At 35.7% G+C, this 20002-nt stretch overlaps 2 protein-coding genes across 7 annotated transcripts in view; one reads left to right on the forward strand and one right to left on the reverse strand.

Moving 5' to 3' along the window:
• PAQR3 (progestin and adipoQ receptor family member 3) overlaps positions 1-20002 on the forward strand; it is a 91371-nt gene that overhangs the window by 40497 nt on the left and 30872 nt on the right. The window lies entirely within an intron of this gene.
• The window catches only part of BMP2K (BMP2 inducible kinase), a 139058-nt gene that overhangs the window by 19457 nt on the left and 99599 nt on the right, over positions 1-20002 (reverse strand). For 3 of the 6 annotated variants that reach the window (XM_059667579.1, XM_059667531.1, XM_059667569.1), the window contains 5 exons: positions 18173-18357; positions 17061-17159; positions 14817-15034; positions 13662-13819; positions 6310-6420 (listed from right to left, as the gene is read on the reverse strand). In XM_059667579.1, coding sequence (XP_059523562.1) covers positions 6310-6420; positions 13662-13819; positions 14817-15034; positions 17061-17159; positions 18173-18357 — 771 coding nt within the window. The remainder of the gene's footprint in view (positions 1-6309; positions 6421-13661; positions 13820-14816; positions 15035-17060; positions 17160-18172; positions 18358-20002) is intronic. The other 3 variants (XM_059667551.1, XM_059667542.1, XM_059667559.1) reach the window with 3 other exon arrangements.

Here is a 20002-nt window from a genome sequence, read left to right on the forward strand (position 1 = left end):
GACATAATTCATATGGTCTATATGGCAACAAAATTCTTTATATACTACTAGAGGCCCAGTGCACGAGTTCGTGCACCTTTAAAGAAACTATGGGCTGAAAGGCTGCAGTAGGAACAGGGACAGGTCTCGGCCCATCCTGCACGCCCCTGCCCATCCCTCCCACCACAGCCCCTGGTCCCCTGTCTGCCAGCAACCCTGCTCCCATCACCGTCGCTCCCATGTGCTATTGGCGCTGACCACGCTCGCACCCATTGACAGCGCGGAGCACTTGGGGCCAGTGCCAGCAGCAGGTGCAAGAGCCAGGCAGGATGTGACATGCAGGAGCAAAGAATTTTCAGTAACTACCAGAGGCTCACTCTGCTGACAGCGACCGGCGCCCCGTCTTGGTCTGGCACCCCTGCTCACCTGCCCCATCATCCCACCACAGCCAACACCTGCCATGTTCTGCATATGCCCCCAGGTGGTCAGCACATGTAATAGCTACCAGTTGTTCGTTTGTTCCATTAGGTCTAGCCTATTTTCATATTAACCTTTTATTATATAGGAGATATATATATTAGAGGCCCTGTGCATGAGATTTGTGCACTGGGTGGGGAGTCCCTCAGCCCAGCCTGCACCCTCTCACAGTCTGGGACCCCTCGGGGGATGTCTGTCTGCCAGCTTATGCCTGACCCCTCTTGCAGTCTGGGGCTCTCGCAGTCTGGGACCCCTCACTCCTTACCACCCACCTGCAGTGGAGGGGGCAGAGGCTCCCTCTACCACTGCTGGGCTCACCAGTCGTAAGCCTGGCTTCTGGCTGAGTGGTGCTCTCCCTGTGGCAGCACACAGACCACCAGGGGGAAGCTCCTGCTTTGAGCGTCTGCCCCCTGGTGGTCAGTGTGGTCATTCCACTGTTAGTCGATTTGCATTTGCATATTATGCTTTTATTATATAGGATATTTCAGAAGGTGTGTTTATTAAAATGAGGTAGTCCAAATTATAGAATAATTCACAAAGCCACAGACCCTATGTTTGCAACTAACTGTAAAACAATACTTTGGGGAGAAGGAAAGATGTATGGGCTTCAGGATGGGATGAATACTATGCTTTGAATTATTTTTATGTGAATAATGGTAGTTATTACTTTAATAAAAATAGAAAAGGCAGTATTAAAATAGTTCTTGGTAGTGCAGAGCTTCTCAAATTAAGGTTTAAAGATTTTATTCAGTAGTTGAGAATACTAGCTCATTATTACTAGAATTTTGTACTACTGCTAACTGCATAGCATCTGCAAAACTTATTTAACACTAAGATTTTGGAATTTAGTAGTAAGTAATAAAAATATTATTTAAATAACACTACCAACAACAGCCACATTAGGAACTAAAACTGAGGACATGTATGGTTTGTATAACATACCCCTGTTTAATCCTTTCAATAACCTCATGAAGTAGTTAATATCTCCAGTTTAAGATAAAGAACCCCTCCCCCCCAAGAAATTAGGCAATCCCCAGTATCACATGGTTAATTTGTGGTAGAACTAAGATTTATACTCAGGGCTTTACATCTTCAAAGTCAATGTTCTTTATGATGTTCCAACCTAACATCAGTTTATTAGTAGTAGCCTGACATAACAGGTAAACATAATTCCATGATAGTTACAATATCAACTAATGGGATAAGTTGTTACTTTCACATACAGCACCACACAGAATCTTGGTATAATTGAACTTTGCATAAATGAATAATTACAAATTTTAATTTTGCCCATAAAGAAATGTTTAAAAAGCAGAAGAAAAGCTAGATTTGATTCATTTTTATGGCATGGTCTACCAAAACATTATCTTCAGTGAATCTTCCTAAAAGTCTGAAAGTAGAATCATAAGCTAAGGCACCAAAAAAAATCAGAAAGTTGAGTCTCTGTGAACCAACCTGTGTAACTACAGGCCAACTGTCTACCTACAGTGGACCTGGAGTACACAAGTGTCAGAGGGTATGGAATCTAGGATTAGGGCCATAAGGAGCAGCCATTCCCCTAGTTGAGGTGTTTTTTGTTTTGCTTTTTGTTTTTTTAGCTCAAATACAATGAAGCAGTGCCTCAAAAATTCATGATAAAAATGACCAACACAGAATTATCAAGCACCAGTTTAGGGAGGAAAAATAGATATTTTTAGGCAGCAAAGTTTAAATATTTTCCTCCCACGCATACATTCTCAAGAAATCACTAGAGGAGGAGTTCTATTAACAAACCAACAAAGAAAAACAGGAGAACCAGAAATTTCCAGGACTCCTGGTGTAGAACAGAAAATACTAGCATGATAAATGTGTGGTAGGCACTGAAAGCAACCAATTCGGACTGCAGAACTCCATGAAAAATGTAACTAGGTACAAGTGAAAATGACAGCCACCTTTAATTGGGAAGAATTTTACAATGCTAAATAAAAATGAGTTGATGATAGGATACATAAAAAACAAGGGAACAACAGTGCTTGGTAGAGTATATTTTCATTGGACAGAAAATTTCTTTTTCTTTTCCCAATTTCTAAAAGCTTATGAAGAATTCATTTTTGTTTCAGTAGATTCAGTTATTTCACTATTAGAGGAAAATGAATGCTCCAAATACTTTTTTTTTTTTTTTTTTACTGAAAACGTATATATAGCAAAGTATTTCTATGCTTGATAATGCATAGATTATATTTTGTGTGGGTGGGGTTCAATTTTTAGGTTATTTTTAGATTTTTAATTTTGTATTCTGGATATGATGAATATAAAGTAACAATGCTAGCATACCCAAGTGATTGCCTTTTCTTCTCTCTCTGGCAACACATTTCTCCTATGACCATTCCCTCCTTATTTCCAGTCTATCTACTCAATTTTTCATAACCAAACTATTGCAATGTTCATTAATCCTAAATCTGAAAAGATATTTTGGAAGGGTAGCATTTATATTAAAGGGCATTTTTCAAGGGCACTGTCCTAACACTAAAGGGTATAAATTTTTAGGGATAGTCATAATTTTTTCATACATCCAGTAAATTTTACTAGGTGGTTACTGGGTTGGCTACTACCCAGGATTCAAAGACAGAGAATTCATATATCCAAGCTTCAACAAGCTTAAAATCTAATAGAGACTTTAAATACTCACGGTAAAAAGAGAACACAAAATAAAACGCAGCAATCAAGCTCAAACGCAGAAATATGCTCAAAAATCGGTAAGCATATTTCTAGCTACAAAAATCCTAGGCCAACTCCAAAATAAGGGAGTCCAGGGAAAAGGCAAATCATTGAGACTCACACTAGCTCCTGATTCTACTAGTCATTTTCCCAGGGTTCTCCAGAAGCTCTTAAAAAACATAGAAGTTGCATAGACGTGTGGAAACCTGAAATCTATTATACATCTTCTTCTAGAGCAGTAGTTCCCAACTTGGGGCACACACCCCACAGGAGAGGGGCAATTTGATTTTTAAGGGGAGGTAATTCAAGTATGAGTTATTAACAGTGAATTTTCTGCATTTCTTATGGTTCTAGGGGCCTCATATAGAGTATATAAATATAAATTGACATATTTATGCATTTCAGTTCTCTAGTAGGTTTTGAAACTTTATTTGCTATTTTTCATATCACTTCATATTACTATTATTTCAATAATTTCTTAGTGATTTCTTCCTCAGTACTTCAACTGTTCTTTCGTTCCTTTATTTTTCTCTTTTATGGATGCCATGTTCTTTGGAAGCTTGTTTAGGCCAAGTTCATGGGCCTTTTAGGCTTCTTCCACATGACAAGGAGTTCACTTTTTGAATAATAAGAATTATATGCCACGGGGTCATCAGGATTTTAGAGGTGCTTAGGAAGGGCATGGCCAAAACAAGGTTGGGAACCACTGTTCTAGAGTATGAAAATAAAGCTAATACTGAAATGACTTTCTGCCACAAATAGATCAATATCTCAAGTCACTAAGTACTATGTCTGAGAACTTATAGAGACCATTTAGAGATACCATAACTTTTTTTAAAAAAGCAGTAACATTTGTATAGCCTACTGAGAATGTGAGGGAGCACATCGATGCAGATTAATTAAATAGATACAGTAAATTGTTTTTTCCAATTAATAATGTCAGTTCACTCATGAAAAAGATAATTAGAAAACAAACAGAAAATGACAAGAATATAGACTCTTGTCAATAAATGGCAAAATGTAAACTATGGACCATGACAGTTACTATGCTATAGTTTCTGGATAACAATATCTCAGCGTTGAAAAGGTATAACATTGCCTTGATGTGTCCACCAAAACTGAACACCTATTTCTTTCTTTAAAAAAAAAAAAAAAAAAAACCCTAGGGCACAGGGGGTCTCCCAGTCTCCCATCCAAGTAGTAACCAGGACCGACACTGCTTAGCTTTGGAGATAAGGCGCCTTCAGAATGGCAGGGCCTAACATCCAGGCATCGGTTCACCTAGTTCTTATCTAGGCTTTACATTCATCAGTGTTTCTTTTGTTGTTGTTCACTCTTGTGTGTATTTTTTTAAATGGTAGTGATGATTACTACACATGTAACTTGTCTGAGAAATAAAAGGAACAGAACCAAAGAACATGGCTGACAGTTACCTTGAATATACAGGAGTAAAAAGTAGTTTTACAGTTGCGAGTACATGAAACAATAAACCTATTGTAATTATCATAATCTGCATGTTTTTTCCCATATGAACAACTATAAACCTACTTTTGCCTACCTCTGTAATAAACAAAATCTTTACCTTCTACTATAGTATGATTTCTCCCAATACATTTCCCTTTTTCAAGATTAAACTCATATTTTCCATTATAATCAAACCCACAAAAATCCACTTATGCCAAAGTGAGATCCTACTCTATCTTAATGTCCTCAACACTGTTAACTGGATAATTACTTTGAAAATGTTAAACAACCCAATCAAAAAATGGGCAATAGACCTAAATAGATACTTTTCTAACGAGGACATAAGGAAGGCCAAGAGACATATGAAAATATGCTCAAAGTCACTAATCATCTGAGAGATGCAAATCAAAACGACAATGCATTACCATCTCACACCTGTCAGAATGGCTATCATCAACAAATCAACAAATAACAAGTGCTGGCGAGGATGTGGAGAAAAAGAAACCCTCAGTGCACTGCTGGTGGGAATGCAGACTGGTGCAGCCACTGTGGAAAATAGTATGGAGTTTCCTCAAAAAACTAAAAATGGAACTTCCATTTGACCCAGTGATCCCACTTCTAGGAATATATCCCAAGAAACTAGAAACACCAATCAGAAAGGATATATGCACCCCTATGTTCGTAGCAGCACAATTCACCATAGCTAAGATTTGGAAACAGCCTAAGTGCCCATCAGCAGATGAGTGGATTAGAAAACTGTGGTACATCTACACAATGGAATACTACGCTGCGGTAAAAAAAGAAGGAATTCTTACCATTTGCAACGTCATGGATGGATCTGGAGAGCATTACGCTAAGCAAAATAAGCCAGTCAGAGAAAGATATCACATGATCTCACTCATTTGTGGAATATAATGAACAACATAAATTGATGAACAAAAACAGAGACAGAGAAGCAACGATCAGACCATCAAATCTCAGAGAGAAGGTAGGGGAGGGTGGGGGTAAGGGGGAGAGATCAACCAAAGGACCTGTATGCATGCATATAGGCCTAACCAATGGACACAGACACCAGGGGAGGTGAGGGCATGAGTGGGCGGGGGGGGGGGGAAGGGGGGGAAGGACACATATGTAATACCTTAATCAATAAAGAAAAAAAATTAAAAAAGAAAATGTTACTACCAATATTTTTAAATGGTGAATAATAATATTTAAATTCTGGATTGAAATCAAAGCAAAAATGTAAAAACAAAGGAGTAGATAATTAGTGATTGTGACAAATACAAAATACTTTTAAAATGCAGCTGTAAGCACATGTATAAACTAGGAAAATCTAGGAATTTTAAGCAAAAGCTAAGCATAAAAATACCTTTTTATGTGTTTTCAATATATAAACAATTCATGCCTGGATTTTTTTCAACAGTATCCAATAACAAAGGAAAAAGAAAACAGTTATAGTTCTATTATATAAATCCACATTTTTCTATGTTGGCAAAAGCACAAGCGAATCACCCAATGGAAAGAATGACATTAGGAAGACCAGGATGGCTGAAGGTTAAGTTAGTTTTCTATTTTCTGTAACTAACACCTGATTCTTACTTTGGCTTTATATTAATACACTGTTTTGTTCTCAATCTTGTTCTTGTGTATATTCTTTTTAATGAAAGTGATGATGTTACACATGTAACTTGCCTGAGTGAGAAATGAAAGGAACAGAACCAAAAGGATCTTCTGGAGGATGGTTATGTGGAGCAGAAAGTGGTTCTACATTCTTATCTGAGGATGCTCTCTCCTCGAGCCTATCTGCAAAAATAAAATGAAACAAAACAAAAAATAAAATAAAATAAAATAAAAAAACGGTCTTTAAAAAAATTTTAAGTGGTTTACAGTGTAAATAAAAGTGAAAATTAAACAAAGAAACAACGTTTTGAAAAATATTACATTCAGAATTCATTTTTAAAACTATTAGGGGTAATCCTGAGTTTAATACATTATTTGTTGCTACAAAAGCAAGCTTAACAATGTAATCACGGAGCTAGATTTCACTAAATGCAACTAACCTAGTAATTTGGTTTGGTTTATTTAAATACCAGTTGTCTTCAACTTGTAACATACTGGACCTGCACTTAAACCCAGCGTACTAAACAGAGACATATTTGGCAGACTTTCTCCATAAATACATATGGAAAAATATTGCAAATGGTCTCTCATTCATTAAATAAGTAAATCCTATTTCTCAACAGCAATAAAAGTAACAGTGTATTTTATAGTTCATTTCTTATATTGTTTATAGTTATTCAATCATTCACATACACACAGGTACAAAGATATAGGTATCTATTAAATTAAACATCTTAATGACATACCTTATTTATTCACCCAGCAAATACTTCTGTATTGTTTAGATACAGGCACTGTTTTAGGCAATGGGCATGCAACACCAAATTAAACAAAAATGCAATAAGCAAATGAGAAATATACAAGTAGCATGTTAAAAACAAATAAACCTACAGACCAGGGCTGGGGAACTTATAAGGCCCATGAAATTATTTGGTCTGGCCCTGCCCAAGGCATTAAGGGTGAGTTAATTAAATGTTAGACCAAATTTTTTAAGTTGATAATTTTGTATGGCCGGTGAATGATGTGATACTCAAATGGCTCTTGGCAGAAAAAAGGTCACCAGCCCTGCTAGAGAGAAAAATGTAGTGCCGGGTAAAAGGGTTTAATGGAGATACTGACTGGATGGTTCTGGAAAGGGTTCTGAGATTCTGTACTTCAACAGGCTCCCAAGTGAAGAGATAGTACTGGTCCAGGGAGCATATTCTTCAGAAGGCAAAAGCCTAGAGCAGGGGTGGGCAAACTTTTTGACTGGAGGGCCACAATGGGTTCTTAAACTGGACCGGAGGGCCGGAACAAAAGCATGGATGGAGTGTTTGTGTGAACTAATATAAATTCAAAGTAAACATCATTACATAAAAGGGTACGGTCTTTTTTTTTTTTTTTTTTAGTTTTATTCATTTCAAACGGGCCGGATCCGGCCCGCGGGCCGTAGTTTGCCTACGGCTGGCCTAGAGTCTACATTATCCTGAATATACTCAATTACTGCTATGAACAACTAATTCTATAAATATCTTTATGATAATGGATACAATGACTAACTTTTATGGCTAAAACTAACTCTGCAAAGTCCACATGAAACTTCAGGTTGCTTAAATTTTTACTTAAATTTTTTTGAAACACTAATAAAAATATTTTGTTAAGAAAACACATCTGACAATGGACCTATACACAAACAAAACTTCCAAAACTTAAGAGCTGTTTTTCAAATCCAATAATGCAAAGGATAACAGTAAAATTTTATTTTAGGTTTTCTTTTTCAAGATATTAACTGTATATTTGATTCAGGAAATCAGTAACAAATGCTGATTGAACTATGGGAAAAAAAGCTTTTTAAAAAATATTTTGTTGTTCAACACCTCTGTATATGTCAGTGTGTGCCCACCACCCAAAGTCAATGCAATATTCAGATCACTTATCATAGAATCTACACTTGAAACCTATATAATCTTTAAACAACATCACCCCAATGAATTTAATTTTAAAATGATTTTTTTAAAATTTTGAACATAAAAAAGAGAGAGACAGGTTAGTCTCATAGCATATTTCTAAAAAAATAAGACTGGAGAATACTTTACAAACCAAGGGTCTTTAATTTATTGTGGTAGGAAGCCATAAATCAAACCGTAAGAGCGGCCTAAGAATCAGTGAATCATAGGGTACCTGTGGTTACCCATGTTTTCAGGCCCTGATTGCATTTATAGAATATCTGTAAAACCAGAGATTGTGCTTTGTATCACAGTCCTAGACTCCCCTATCCGTTCTTCATTTCCCAAATTCTGGTGCACAAAAAGTGAGGACAAAGGAAAAGGGATGGGAAGGACAAATGGAGAGACGGTCTCAGAATGACAGCCACAGCACATCATTATCCAAGATCCCTCATTCTTGAAAATCAAGGCAGAGTTCATAGGAACTTAGGTCTAAATCAGGACCAAACTTCCTTCCTAAACCATCTGGATCAATCACTGCCAGGATTCCTGTGTAAAATGTAGTTACCTGAGACCTACCACAGACCTAATGAGCCAGAATATCTAGGTAGGGAGTCTATATTTTAACATAATCTACAGGTTTATAAACTACTAAACCAATAGTTACAGAATATAAAAATGCAAAGTTACCACTATGATTCTTTAAATCCTCACACGCTGGTGGGTGAATTCATGATAAATGTTCAAATAACACCATATAGTAATGATAAGAGTAGAAACATTACCATGTAGGAGTAAACTAATATTTTTTATATAGAGGGTCCTCATAATTAAAAATATGAAGACATTGTTCAATGCAAACATTATCCAATTATTTCAAAACAGGTATCAGGATAAATTCACTATAAAATGAATCATGTTCTCATTGTTCCAAAAAACACAGAATCAATTTTTCCACGAAAGAGTTTTTAAGTAATTTAGATTTTCAAAGTTCACATGATAATCTGGGTTCCAGGACACAAAATAGAAAATAAAAACATATACTGCATTAATTATCTTAAGTGATTGATTATTTCATAAATAAAAACTAATGAAGTGGTATATACAGTTACTTTTCAACTATATACTCACCCTAAAATATATTTGAAGTTCTATTTCAAATAATTGGTTTTAACAATTAACAAATTATAATGATCTGATTATCCCCTGTGTCTCCCTGCCAATACCCAAAAAGAAAAACTTTGCTTCCATTTTTTAAATCTTGCTTTGGGGTCACTCAACATAAATTGTAGAAGACATATCAAACAAAAAAGTTATGATGAAAACAAAAATTTTAATAAAAATATGTAAGATTGGTTTTACCAAAGTTAACAAACTTTTAATAGAGCAAAGCTTTTGTTTGATTTGTCCAATATAAGAAACTTACCTCTTCCAGCCTTTCTAACAGAACTGTATTGGTGAATAAAGGCAGTATCTTTTCAAAAATTTTAATTGATACAGTTGGCAAAAATACAGGAATTAAAAATCCTAGAATCAAACTATATTCCATAATATCTATCATCAGAAAAAATTAACTACTCTAATTGTTCAAGCCATTATCTTATTTATTAACCTTTAAGCTGTTCAAGCCAATGGTTAATAAATAAGATTTAAAAGTGCAGTTTTCAATCTGATACTTGTGAAACTGTTTTAGTATACGCGAAAATTTCTGTTATTCTGCTCTGAAGGAACCATAACATATAAATTATATATTATATATAATTAGCTTAAAATGATGAGTTAATGTTTTACAACAAACTAATTATATAAGCAGATGTTTATATATATTTTATTCTGTGGCTTCATAGAAAACAAAACAAAACATACATTTAGTAGATTTTGCAAAATAGCCAGTCTTTAGTTTCTTCTATTCTTCCTTTTAGTTTTGATGTAATTTTAAACAAACAAAAAAAAAACAAACAATAAATTCACCATCGACAAAAAAATATTCCATTCTATTGTTATTTTTAATTAACATGTACAGCTACACAGCTATTTGAACAAAGGCAAGTTAAACATTTTCTCAAAGCAAACACCTGTATTCTAATTAGCATTTAATGTGTTAAATATTATGACAATTAGATTACCAAAGTTTACATACTAATCTAGATATTTTGGTACAACGGACAATGAAAAATATACTTAAATTTTTAAAAATATCACTGAGGCCAGCTGCATTAATAATTCTTCATTTTGATTTAATGTTTTGGTTTTAATTAGGAACAGGTAAAAAATTCTGAAGCATAAATAATATTCAGTTACACTAAAAGCAAAAGTAAGAAGAATCTGGTTTATTTCACATGTTAAATCCCTTTCTAACTATTTTCTTAAAGATCACTAAAAAACAGCTCTTGTTATAATTTTAGTATCTCAAAATATATGATTTTAACATTATCTTCTGGATAATAGACATAAGTATTTCCTAAATAATGCTTTTTCTTTTTTTCTTTTAATAAATAACCATGTATCATTTTAAAAATAAAATGTGAAATAAGAATGTATTAGTATGAGCGATCATTACATGGTCAATGGTTATATCTTTAAGAAAGTATCTCATAAACCAAATCTAAATTATTTTATAAAGGACTTTGAAAATTGGTGAAAAATAACTGCCTGAGGAAAAAAAAGATGAATTTGGTATTTCAAATAAATCAATAATTTATTCATTTTTATAAAGTTGTTAAGAGACAAAGGAACCAACCAGTAATGACCAAATAATCAACTTTCATGACACTAGCTTTTACCAAAACTCTTTAAGTTTCTGGAAGAGGTCTTTTGCCCATCAGTGTAATTTAAACCTGATCTATCAACTAGAGCAAATATTAGATACATTTCTGCTGGTGAGTGAAAGAGGTGCTAGAGATGACTGAATAGCACAGCTAAGTAAAACTTCAGGAGGAAGACTTTCTAAATTATAGTCTATATATTCTTGATTTCTTTGTAAACTTTATCAAAACATTTCACCTTTCTTGAACCCAATTTTTATGACTATCAATTACTAAGAGAAAAAAAGACATGTTTCTGTATCTCCTTCATTGCTGTTACCTGTCACTCTTGCTGTTGTGTTTGCTTACAAAGTCCCTTCTAATTTGGTGTTTTGATTGCCAGCCAAGAAACCTGATAATTTAAATATAATTTTCAAATTCTGGTTAAAAGGCAATAACCTCATAAGTTGGCACCTAAAGACTTACACAGAAGGTGAGAAAAGGGAAAGTGGCATTTTATTGAGTGCCCAGATTCTTTAAAGACATTTCACTTAATTTTCTTGAGAACACTCTTAGTTAAAGCATCATTATACTCAGCTTTTAAGCGAGGAAGTGAGACAGCAGGTAAGTGACTTCATTGAGATTACAACCTAGTTAAATGGCACGTCAGGGCTCAGAGTTCCTATTTTCTGGTGTTATATGCCAACTTAAGCGCATCAGTCTCTGACAAGGATTTCCATAACTCAGGGACTATCCAGGCAATTTGCCAAATGGATGAGTTACTCCAAGTATGACCTTCACATAAAGTTCCTCCCATACTTTTACTTGGAACTTAACACCTTTCCATAATTAACAGTGTAATGAAGTCTGAACTCTCTTTGGCATATGTACATGTGCACAACTACATATATAAAGTACACACATTATCCAACCTTGAAGTTTGAAAGCAAATAGCTGGTTAAGGGTTTTACATGCTAACTGCCCAGCTGGCATGGCTCAGTGGCTGAGTGTTGTCAACCTATGAACCAGGAGGTCGAGGCATATGCCCCCAGTGTGGGGAATGCAGGAGGCAGCCGATCAGTGATTCTCTCTCATCATTTATGTTTCTCTCCCCGCACTGCCGCCTCCCCATTCCCCCCCTCCCCCGCTTCCTTCCTCTCTGAAATCAACTCAAAAAAATTCTTTTTAAAGAATTTTACATGCTAAACCAATTTTTATGAAATTCTGTACACATGAATATTTATATGCCATTCTTGCCTATATCAAGTAAATTAAACTTGGATGTCATTACAAGTCCTTACAAGGTCAAAATTATGTGAACAGTTTACCCATTCCATAAATTAGTTTTTTTAAAAAGGAGTCTTTTACCAAAGGAATAAAAAATACTGATTTAACAAACCCTTGGTTACACTCACAGTAAGAACACATTAAAATAAGTATTTTAATTGTTCCTATTGCTTTAAAAATAATTCTGTAAATTATAATGATCTGGTTATCCCTGTGCCTCCCTGCCAATCTCCCCCCACCCCCAAATACTTTGTTTCCTTTTTTAAAACCTTGCTTTGAGGTCACTCGACATAAACTGTAGGGGAAATGTCAAACAAAAAAGTTGTGGTTAAAAAACAATTTTTAATAAAAAGATGTAGGATTGGTTTTACCAAAGTTAACAAGCTTTTATTAAAGGCTCAGAACTCATTTTATATCTGCATTTAATCATCAATTTAATTTTTGATAATCATATGACCAATATGTAAAATACAAATTCAAATCCCAAACAACTATTCTTACATTAACTCAGGGCATTTAAAATTTTACATAAAATATATACTAATGTGCAACAAATCATTTCATCTAGTAAATGTTCTCATGAAGCCAGTTACCTAAAATAAACTAGAAACTATAACTAGGGACAAGTAAGATCTTTTTTTCACATGCAAAAATGGGTAAACACACTTGAATGCCCACACACACACACACACACACACACACACACACACGCCTGAGAAACCTGAAAATGACATGCACCAAAAGTGTTTTGCTCCAATTTGGCAACCTCCTAAAACACTCCACAGATCCCTTTTCCAAAAAAGGACCTCTTCTAAAATATGTATGGTGAGGCTTAAAATATATATATTAGGTAGTTTAAGAAAAGGCAAAAAGAAAAGGCAATGATTCCAAGTAAAAACATTGAGATATCTGATTTAAAATGGAAAAGAATTTATTTAACTTTTGCCACATCAGGACAACAAAGCAGCCCTTTATGTTATCACTCGTTAAAAGGGCATTACAAAACATTAACATAATGTAGTAGCCCATGTTTTCTTTCAGGCACTTTCAAAGGGCATCTCAGACCCACAATATCTTCTTTTGAATATGCAAAAATCACAAAGCTTCAAAATGATTACTAGTAAGGCAAGATACTAATGTCTCCCTTTTTATTTGAACATTAATTTTCCATGTTTTGAAGATATTCTGAACTTAACATTCAATAATACACAATATATTTTAAGCATTAGGAATCAGTGTATTATCAGTAATCTTGGGTTTAATAGTTACTATCAAGCAACTGAGTTCTAATGCACGCAACATAGTTTGATAGTTCTGTATGTGTTAAGAGAAGGTGGCCTGATTTTTGCCCTCAAATGTGCAAAAAGAATTTTCTATTTACCCCCTTAAAGCAGTCTTTGGCCTTGCTGAATAATTATAGAGCTGTTATTTTACTCTGAAGCAAAATAAGCCTTCAAGTGTCCCTTACTTGATCTTAGAAGGTCAAATTCTCTGTCCAACAGTTCTTCTTCTGTTAACTTGGAAAAATTATCCTCTCCAAAAGGATTCCACCCTGACATATCAGGTGGGTTACTGAAGTTCTTCTGATTTGTAATATTTGCAACTGCCTCTTTTTCAGCAACTGACCTAGAGTAATAATTAAAAGAAGAAAAAACATTAAAATTGAATTTTTTAAATGCTCTACTTTATACATGCTTAGGAAAGCAGATGGCTGTATTGTTATGGAGATGACAGATAAGGGCATTGATTGAGAGAAAGACCAACTGGGATTTTAACAGGCTCTTTAAGGTCACTAGCTGTGTACCCTTGGGTAGGTAGGTACCTTAACCTCTCTATGTCTCAGCATCCTTATCTATAAAACAGGAGTAACAGAATATACCTCATAGGAATACTGAGAAGATTAAATGATTTAATACACATAAAGAGAACAGTGTCTCGTAAAAAAATAATAGTGAGCATTCAATAAATATTAACTATTATCATAGTAAACAAGCCTTAAAATGAAAATCAGTAGCCATATCAAAGTCATCATTCTAAAATCACTACTAAGGTGATCTTATGTCCTTACTGTGAGAAGTCACAATAACTTTCCCTTTAACAGAGGCAGTTTCTAAGTAGCTACCAACAAATTATTAACTGCTGGAGTTGCTTTATAAATTAGCTAAAACTAGATGAGGGTTATTTTCTATATAATAAATCTTTCATGGTGTTAAAGTATCTATAGTCTGGAGTCTGGGACCAATAATTCTATGAAAGTTATCTAATAGGCCTCTTAGCTTTTAAGAGAAGATTAACCTAAGAATCCCTGGGCACCTCCCTTCAATCCAGCCTGAAAATACAGCATAGGAATGAGGCAACATAGAAAAGCTGTCAAGGTCATTCCTAATTCAGATGCAGATGTTCTAACATTGGTAATGGAGGAACAATCTCTATGTGCTTCTTTTTGTTTTTAATCCTCATCCAAGGATATGTTCATTTGATTTTAAAGAGAGGGGGATGAGGAGGAGGGGACGCTACAGAAAGATGGGCTCTAAACTAATTCAGGAGCCACTTAAGGACTCCAATCCACAATTACACCTACGTCCATAAGAATTTCCTTAGCATTCACTGGAAAAATACTTGCCTATTGGCACTATAAGAGGAGTCCATTATGGTTCCAACCTGAGCTGGAAGAGATGAAGTATAGGAAACTAAGGCCGGTGAGAACTCTTGAGGGGAGGTAAGATACTCAGATGACGCCTGTTGTTGAGACTGCTGATGTTGAGCTAACGCCTGTTGTTGGGACTGCTGATGTTGAGCTAGCATTTGCTGCTGCAAGAAAGCCTGCTGATACCGCTGCACCTGAAACAAGAAATGCCATTATACAAAACAATGCTCGAGTTCACTAATGCACTGTCACCCCACACCTGTTCACTATGTTCCTTCTTTTCACATTGGCAAATAAAAGCAAAAATTAAAAATAATTTATATCTGCGGGAGCAATTCGCTACTAGAAAAATTCAGCAAAATGAAATAAATCTAGTTTAGAAATTATGAAGCTAGGCTAATGTGGAAGGATTCAAAAATTATCCTTTAAATATTTTAAGATAATAGAGTAGGTTAGTCCTTATAATACGGTGGTTGCTGTAAAAAAGATCAAACTATTCTCTGAAACAAACATAATTTTCTTTTGGATTTTCTTCAACTGGTATTTGCCAAGTGAAAGAGACATAGGACAAAAAGATCATGGGTAACAGATCCATTTTCCTTATACTATGAGATAAACAAAAAATACTATCAGTTAGTTAAAAAGTGCCAAATTCAGGTGCTATAGTTCATCCCACTTTAAAGCTACTTTAGAATACATGACTGACTTTGAGTCAGAGAAAGACAAGAATCACACAATCTCACTTATATGTGTTATCTGAAGAATAAAATAAATTGATGATAAACTAAACTGAATTAAAATAAAATAGGACCAGAGGCATGGGTAAATGAAACAAAATGACAGATCTCAGAGGGGAGGAAGAAAGGGGAGGATGGGAAGAGATCAACCAAAGAATACATATATACATATATACATAGTCCATGGACACAGACAATAATGTGGTAAAGGCCTGGAGAGGAGGGGAGGGACAAGGGCCAGGTGGAGGGAGGCAAAGGTTGGGAGTGGGCAGGAAAATAGGTAACATCCCTAAAAGAGTCAATAATAATCATCATCATCATCATCATCATCATCATAATAATAATAATAATAATAAAGTAGAATAGCTTTTACCAGGGGCTGAGGGGGAGGGGAGAAAGAGCAGCTTCTGTTTAATGGATACAGAGTTTCAATTTGGGATGACAGGAAAGTTCCTGAGATAGCACAATAATGTGAATGTACTTAAATGCCATTGAATTGTACACTCAAAAGGGGATAAAATGGTAAATGTGATGTTATATATATTTACCACAGTAAAAAACAAAAGCTATCACAGTTGTCCTGCTTTAAAAAAAAAAAAAAAAGAATATATGACTGCTTTGATAAAATATGAGTAATTAGCCCAGCTGGTGTGCTCAGTGTTTGAGTGCCAACCCAGGAACCAAGAGGTCATGGTTTGAATCCCAGTCAGGTCACATGCCTGGGTTTGGGGCTTGATCCCCAAACCCAGGCATGGGGGAGCGTGCAGGAGGCAGCCAATCGATGATGCTTCTCTCTCATCAATGTTTCTCTTTCTCTTTGTTCCTCTCTCTCTAAAAATCAATTCTATATAGATGTATATAGAGATATATAAAAACACTAGAGGCCCGGTGCACGAATTTGTGCACCAGTGGGGTCCCTTGGCCTAGCCTGCGGGGTCCCTTGGCCTAGCCTGCGGGATCGGGCTGAAACCAGCTCTCCAACATCCCCAGAGGGGTCCCAGATTACAAGAGGGCGCAGGCCAGGCCGAGGGACCCCACCGGTGCACAATCGGGGCCGGTGAGGGATGCAGGAGGTTGGCCATCCTGGAGGAACTGCAGGAGGGCTCCAAGGGCATGTCCGGCCCATCTCACTCAGTCCCAATCAGCCAGACCCCAGCAGCAAGCTAACCTACCAGTCAGAGCACCTGCCCCCTGGTGGTGAGTGCACATCATAGCAACTGGACGACCGGTCGACTGTCTGCCCTCTGGTGGTCAGTGCACGTCATAGTGAACAGTTGAGTGGCCTTAGCATATCATTAGCATACTATGCTTTAATGGTTGAATGGCCCACCAGACACTTAGCATATTAGGCTTTTATTATACAGGATGTATAATTAACTATTGAATTGATTTTGAAATAATTAAATTCTGAATAATGCCACTCACACTGTGAATTCCAACAGCATATTCAGAGAGAAATCTCCAGACATTATGTAACACTTACCATTGCAGGATACTGTGGTGCAGAAGGCTGTGGCTGATATACTGAGTGCATTAAAAACTGTTGCTGCAGTATCTGTTGCTGCTGCATTGCATGTTGATACTACAAGGAGAAAAGTAAACAAGTTCATCAATATTACTCATGCCTTTTTTGTGCCACAGTCTTTCTTTTTACATGCTGATCTTACCATAACAATGACTGGGATACTCAGAAGTCCAAACACCAATGTAAAATAGCTATAGTAATTACAACTTATATATGTTTATTGGAAATGGCTTCAGAATTATCAATGAAACATAATGGATTCGACCAAAATCATTTCTAGCACAGTTTAAGGATGTTGGGATGAAACCTAAACACATTTACCAGTTGATGGAGACCCTGAAGTTACTTGTATCCAGAACTCATTACATTCAATTCCCAAGCTCCTCTTATCTCCCCCCCTTCAATTATATCTTCTAGCTATCACCTACTTATCTATCCTCCACTCTGGGTCTATCAGTCAAGACCAGAGAAGGGAGGCACCCCTGAGAAGTGCCATTCATATAACTGGCTCAAAAATATTTCGGGAAATGATGAAAGGATAATGGTGACAGTCATTAAATTTAAAATAGTTTAGTGAAACTAGAACTTTGCAGGTTCTGATGAGGCAAAGCACAGTACAGAACTTAAGGTCATTTTTAGTTCTCTAAATGCCTCCTCCCTCCACCATCCATAAACACACCAAGCAAAAATACAAAAACAAAACCTTATGACAATGTTACTTCTCTAAGCTTAATATCACCTTTCCAGCAATAACGCAATTATAGTTTACGTATCTGAACTCAAAATATAACTAAAAAAATATTTATCATAGACTGCAGTGTTTATTCATGATGCCAAATGACTAGATATTCTTTGCCTTATAAAGCCATGATGCAACTATTTCAACAGAGTATTCTTAAGTAGTTCATGAATGCAAATAAAATACATATTCCTTAGTAGTCAGAAAATTAAGCAAAATGTTTACCTGGATCTAGAGTTCAAGGTGCCCATGATAAGAAAAGGAATTCACTGATATTCAAAGCTGCATGCATTTCCCAACACTACTTTCACTCTAGTAACAAAGGAACTACCTGCTGCATATAAGCTTCCTGCTGCTGCTGCTGCTGCTGCTGAGGATGGCGAGGCTGTAAATGAAGTTGCTGCAATCTCCAGTCTCCCTGCTGTAGTTGCTGAAGGACTCTGTTTTGCTGCGGAGGCTGCTGAGGAGGCCCCTGACCCAGTAAATTCTCAGGGCTGACTCCAGGTCTCAGTGCTGCTAAAAGGAGTTTCCAGAAACTTACATTAACATACTCATGAATTAAAAAAAAAATGGGTGTATTTCAAAACACTAATTCAATAATCCTTTAACCAAGGCATTTATATCCTTACTTTATAATATAGAAACTTCCATAAGCACATAGTCTCAAGGGATTATTTACTCTAAATCTAAGTACCCACGAAAGTTAATTCTATCAGCTGCAACGCTGAACAAGTCAACATCTTAGAAGCACTTCATCTTTCATATTTCATCTCTCCGTGAACAAAGCAGCCATGTCAGTTTCTTCTGTATTACTCAACTCTGTCATGCACTGATATAAGCCTGTGTCTTTGCCAAGATGATTCTCTCCACCTAGAATGTCACTTTCCACCTACTACAATTCTTAACCTTAAACTTTTTTAACTCAAATCTCTCTTCCTTGTTCCTTCATCTAACACTTCTACTCAGTTTATAACTCAGTTTCATGCCTTGCACATATTAACTGTTTAATGGCTATGTCCTAACTAGGGCTGCAGAGGGATGAGGTGATGACTTATTTATCTCTTAGCATCCCAAAGAACCTTTTACACAACAGATTAATAAATGCTACTGTAATGAATGTATTAACACTGTCTCCTAAATGGATATTTATTTATAAGCTTCATAAATTTTACTTTAGGAATATCCTATGAATAAACTTTTAAAATTAATGAAAAAGATACACACAACACCAGAAAAAAAATGAAATACACTATAATTTCTATATTCTCTGCCAATGAGTGACCATAAATTCAAATGCAACTCTTTAATTCTAAGGGGAAAAAGGAGAAACAGTTAAAGGAGAGAAAGAAGGGTCCTTTTCCATCAACATTAATATCTTTGAACCTCTCCAGGCCTGAAGTATGACACCTCTGTGACAATAGCTTTTTCTAATTCTTCCAAGTATAAGAAACTGCTTGTTTATTTTAATTACTCCTGAAAATATTATAAAACATAAGAAAATTAAAACCGTAATTGCACCACAGACATAACCACCATTATTAGCCTTTAAGTATATTTGTTTCTAGTTGGAAGAGTATTAAAAAGTTAAGCTCCTCAGTATACATTCTTCTTGTAGCCCTGATGTCTAGGGGAAGAATAGTCGTGGCTGGGTTTGGTAAAACCCAGTCACAAACCAATGATGATCATGCGATAATTCATGAGGTTCACCTCTTATGTCACAAACTGTGACCTTTTTTAGTGTCTTCAAGCTAAACAGAGCTCCTTGGTTCTCAAGACAAGGGCACGGAGCACCAGAGAACTCCCAAACAACATCGCAATAAGCACACAAGAAAACAATGCTTTCAAGTACATCATTAAATCCTCCTACCATATTCCCCATCTTGCAAATGATGAAACTAAGGCTCAAAGAAATTAAGTTAATTAACAAGTGAAGTTAAAGACAAATGATAAGTTAGAAGAAAATATTTATAATACCTTTGACAAAGAGCTAATATTCAAAATACATAAAAATAAAACCTTCAGAGCAATAAAAATAATGACAATCTTCTTTCAAAATTGCAAAAATAAATCACAGAAGAAAAATGGCCAGTAAACACATGAAAGAGTACTATTAATCAGGAATATCCATACTAATAAAAGGGTAATATGCTAATTAGACCGG

The sequence above is a fragment of the Myotis daubentonii genome, chromosome 1 (genome assembly GCF_963259705.1).
Source record: "Myotis daubentonii chromosome 1, mMyoDau2.1, whole genome shotgun sequence".
NCBI classification, from domain to species: domain Eukaryota; kingdom Metazoa; phylum Chordata; class Mammalia; order Chiroptera; family Vespertilionidae; genus Myotis; species Myotis daubentonii.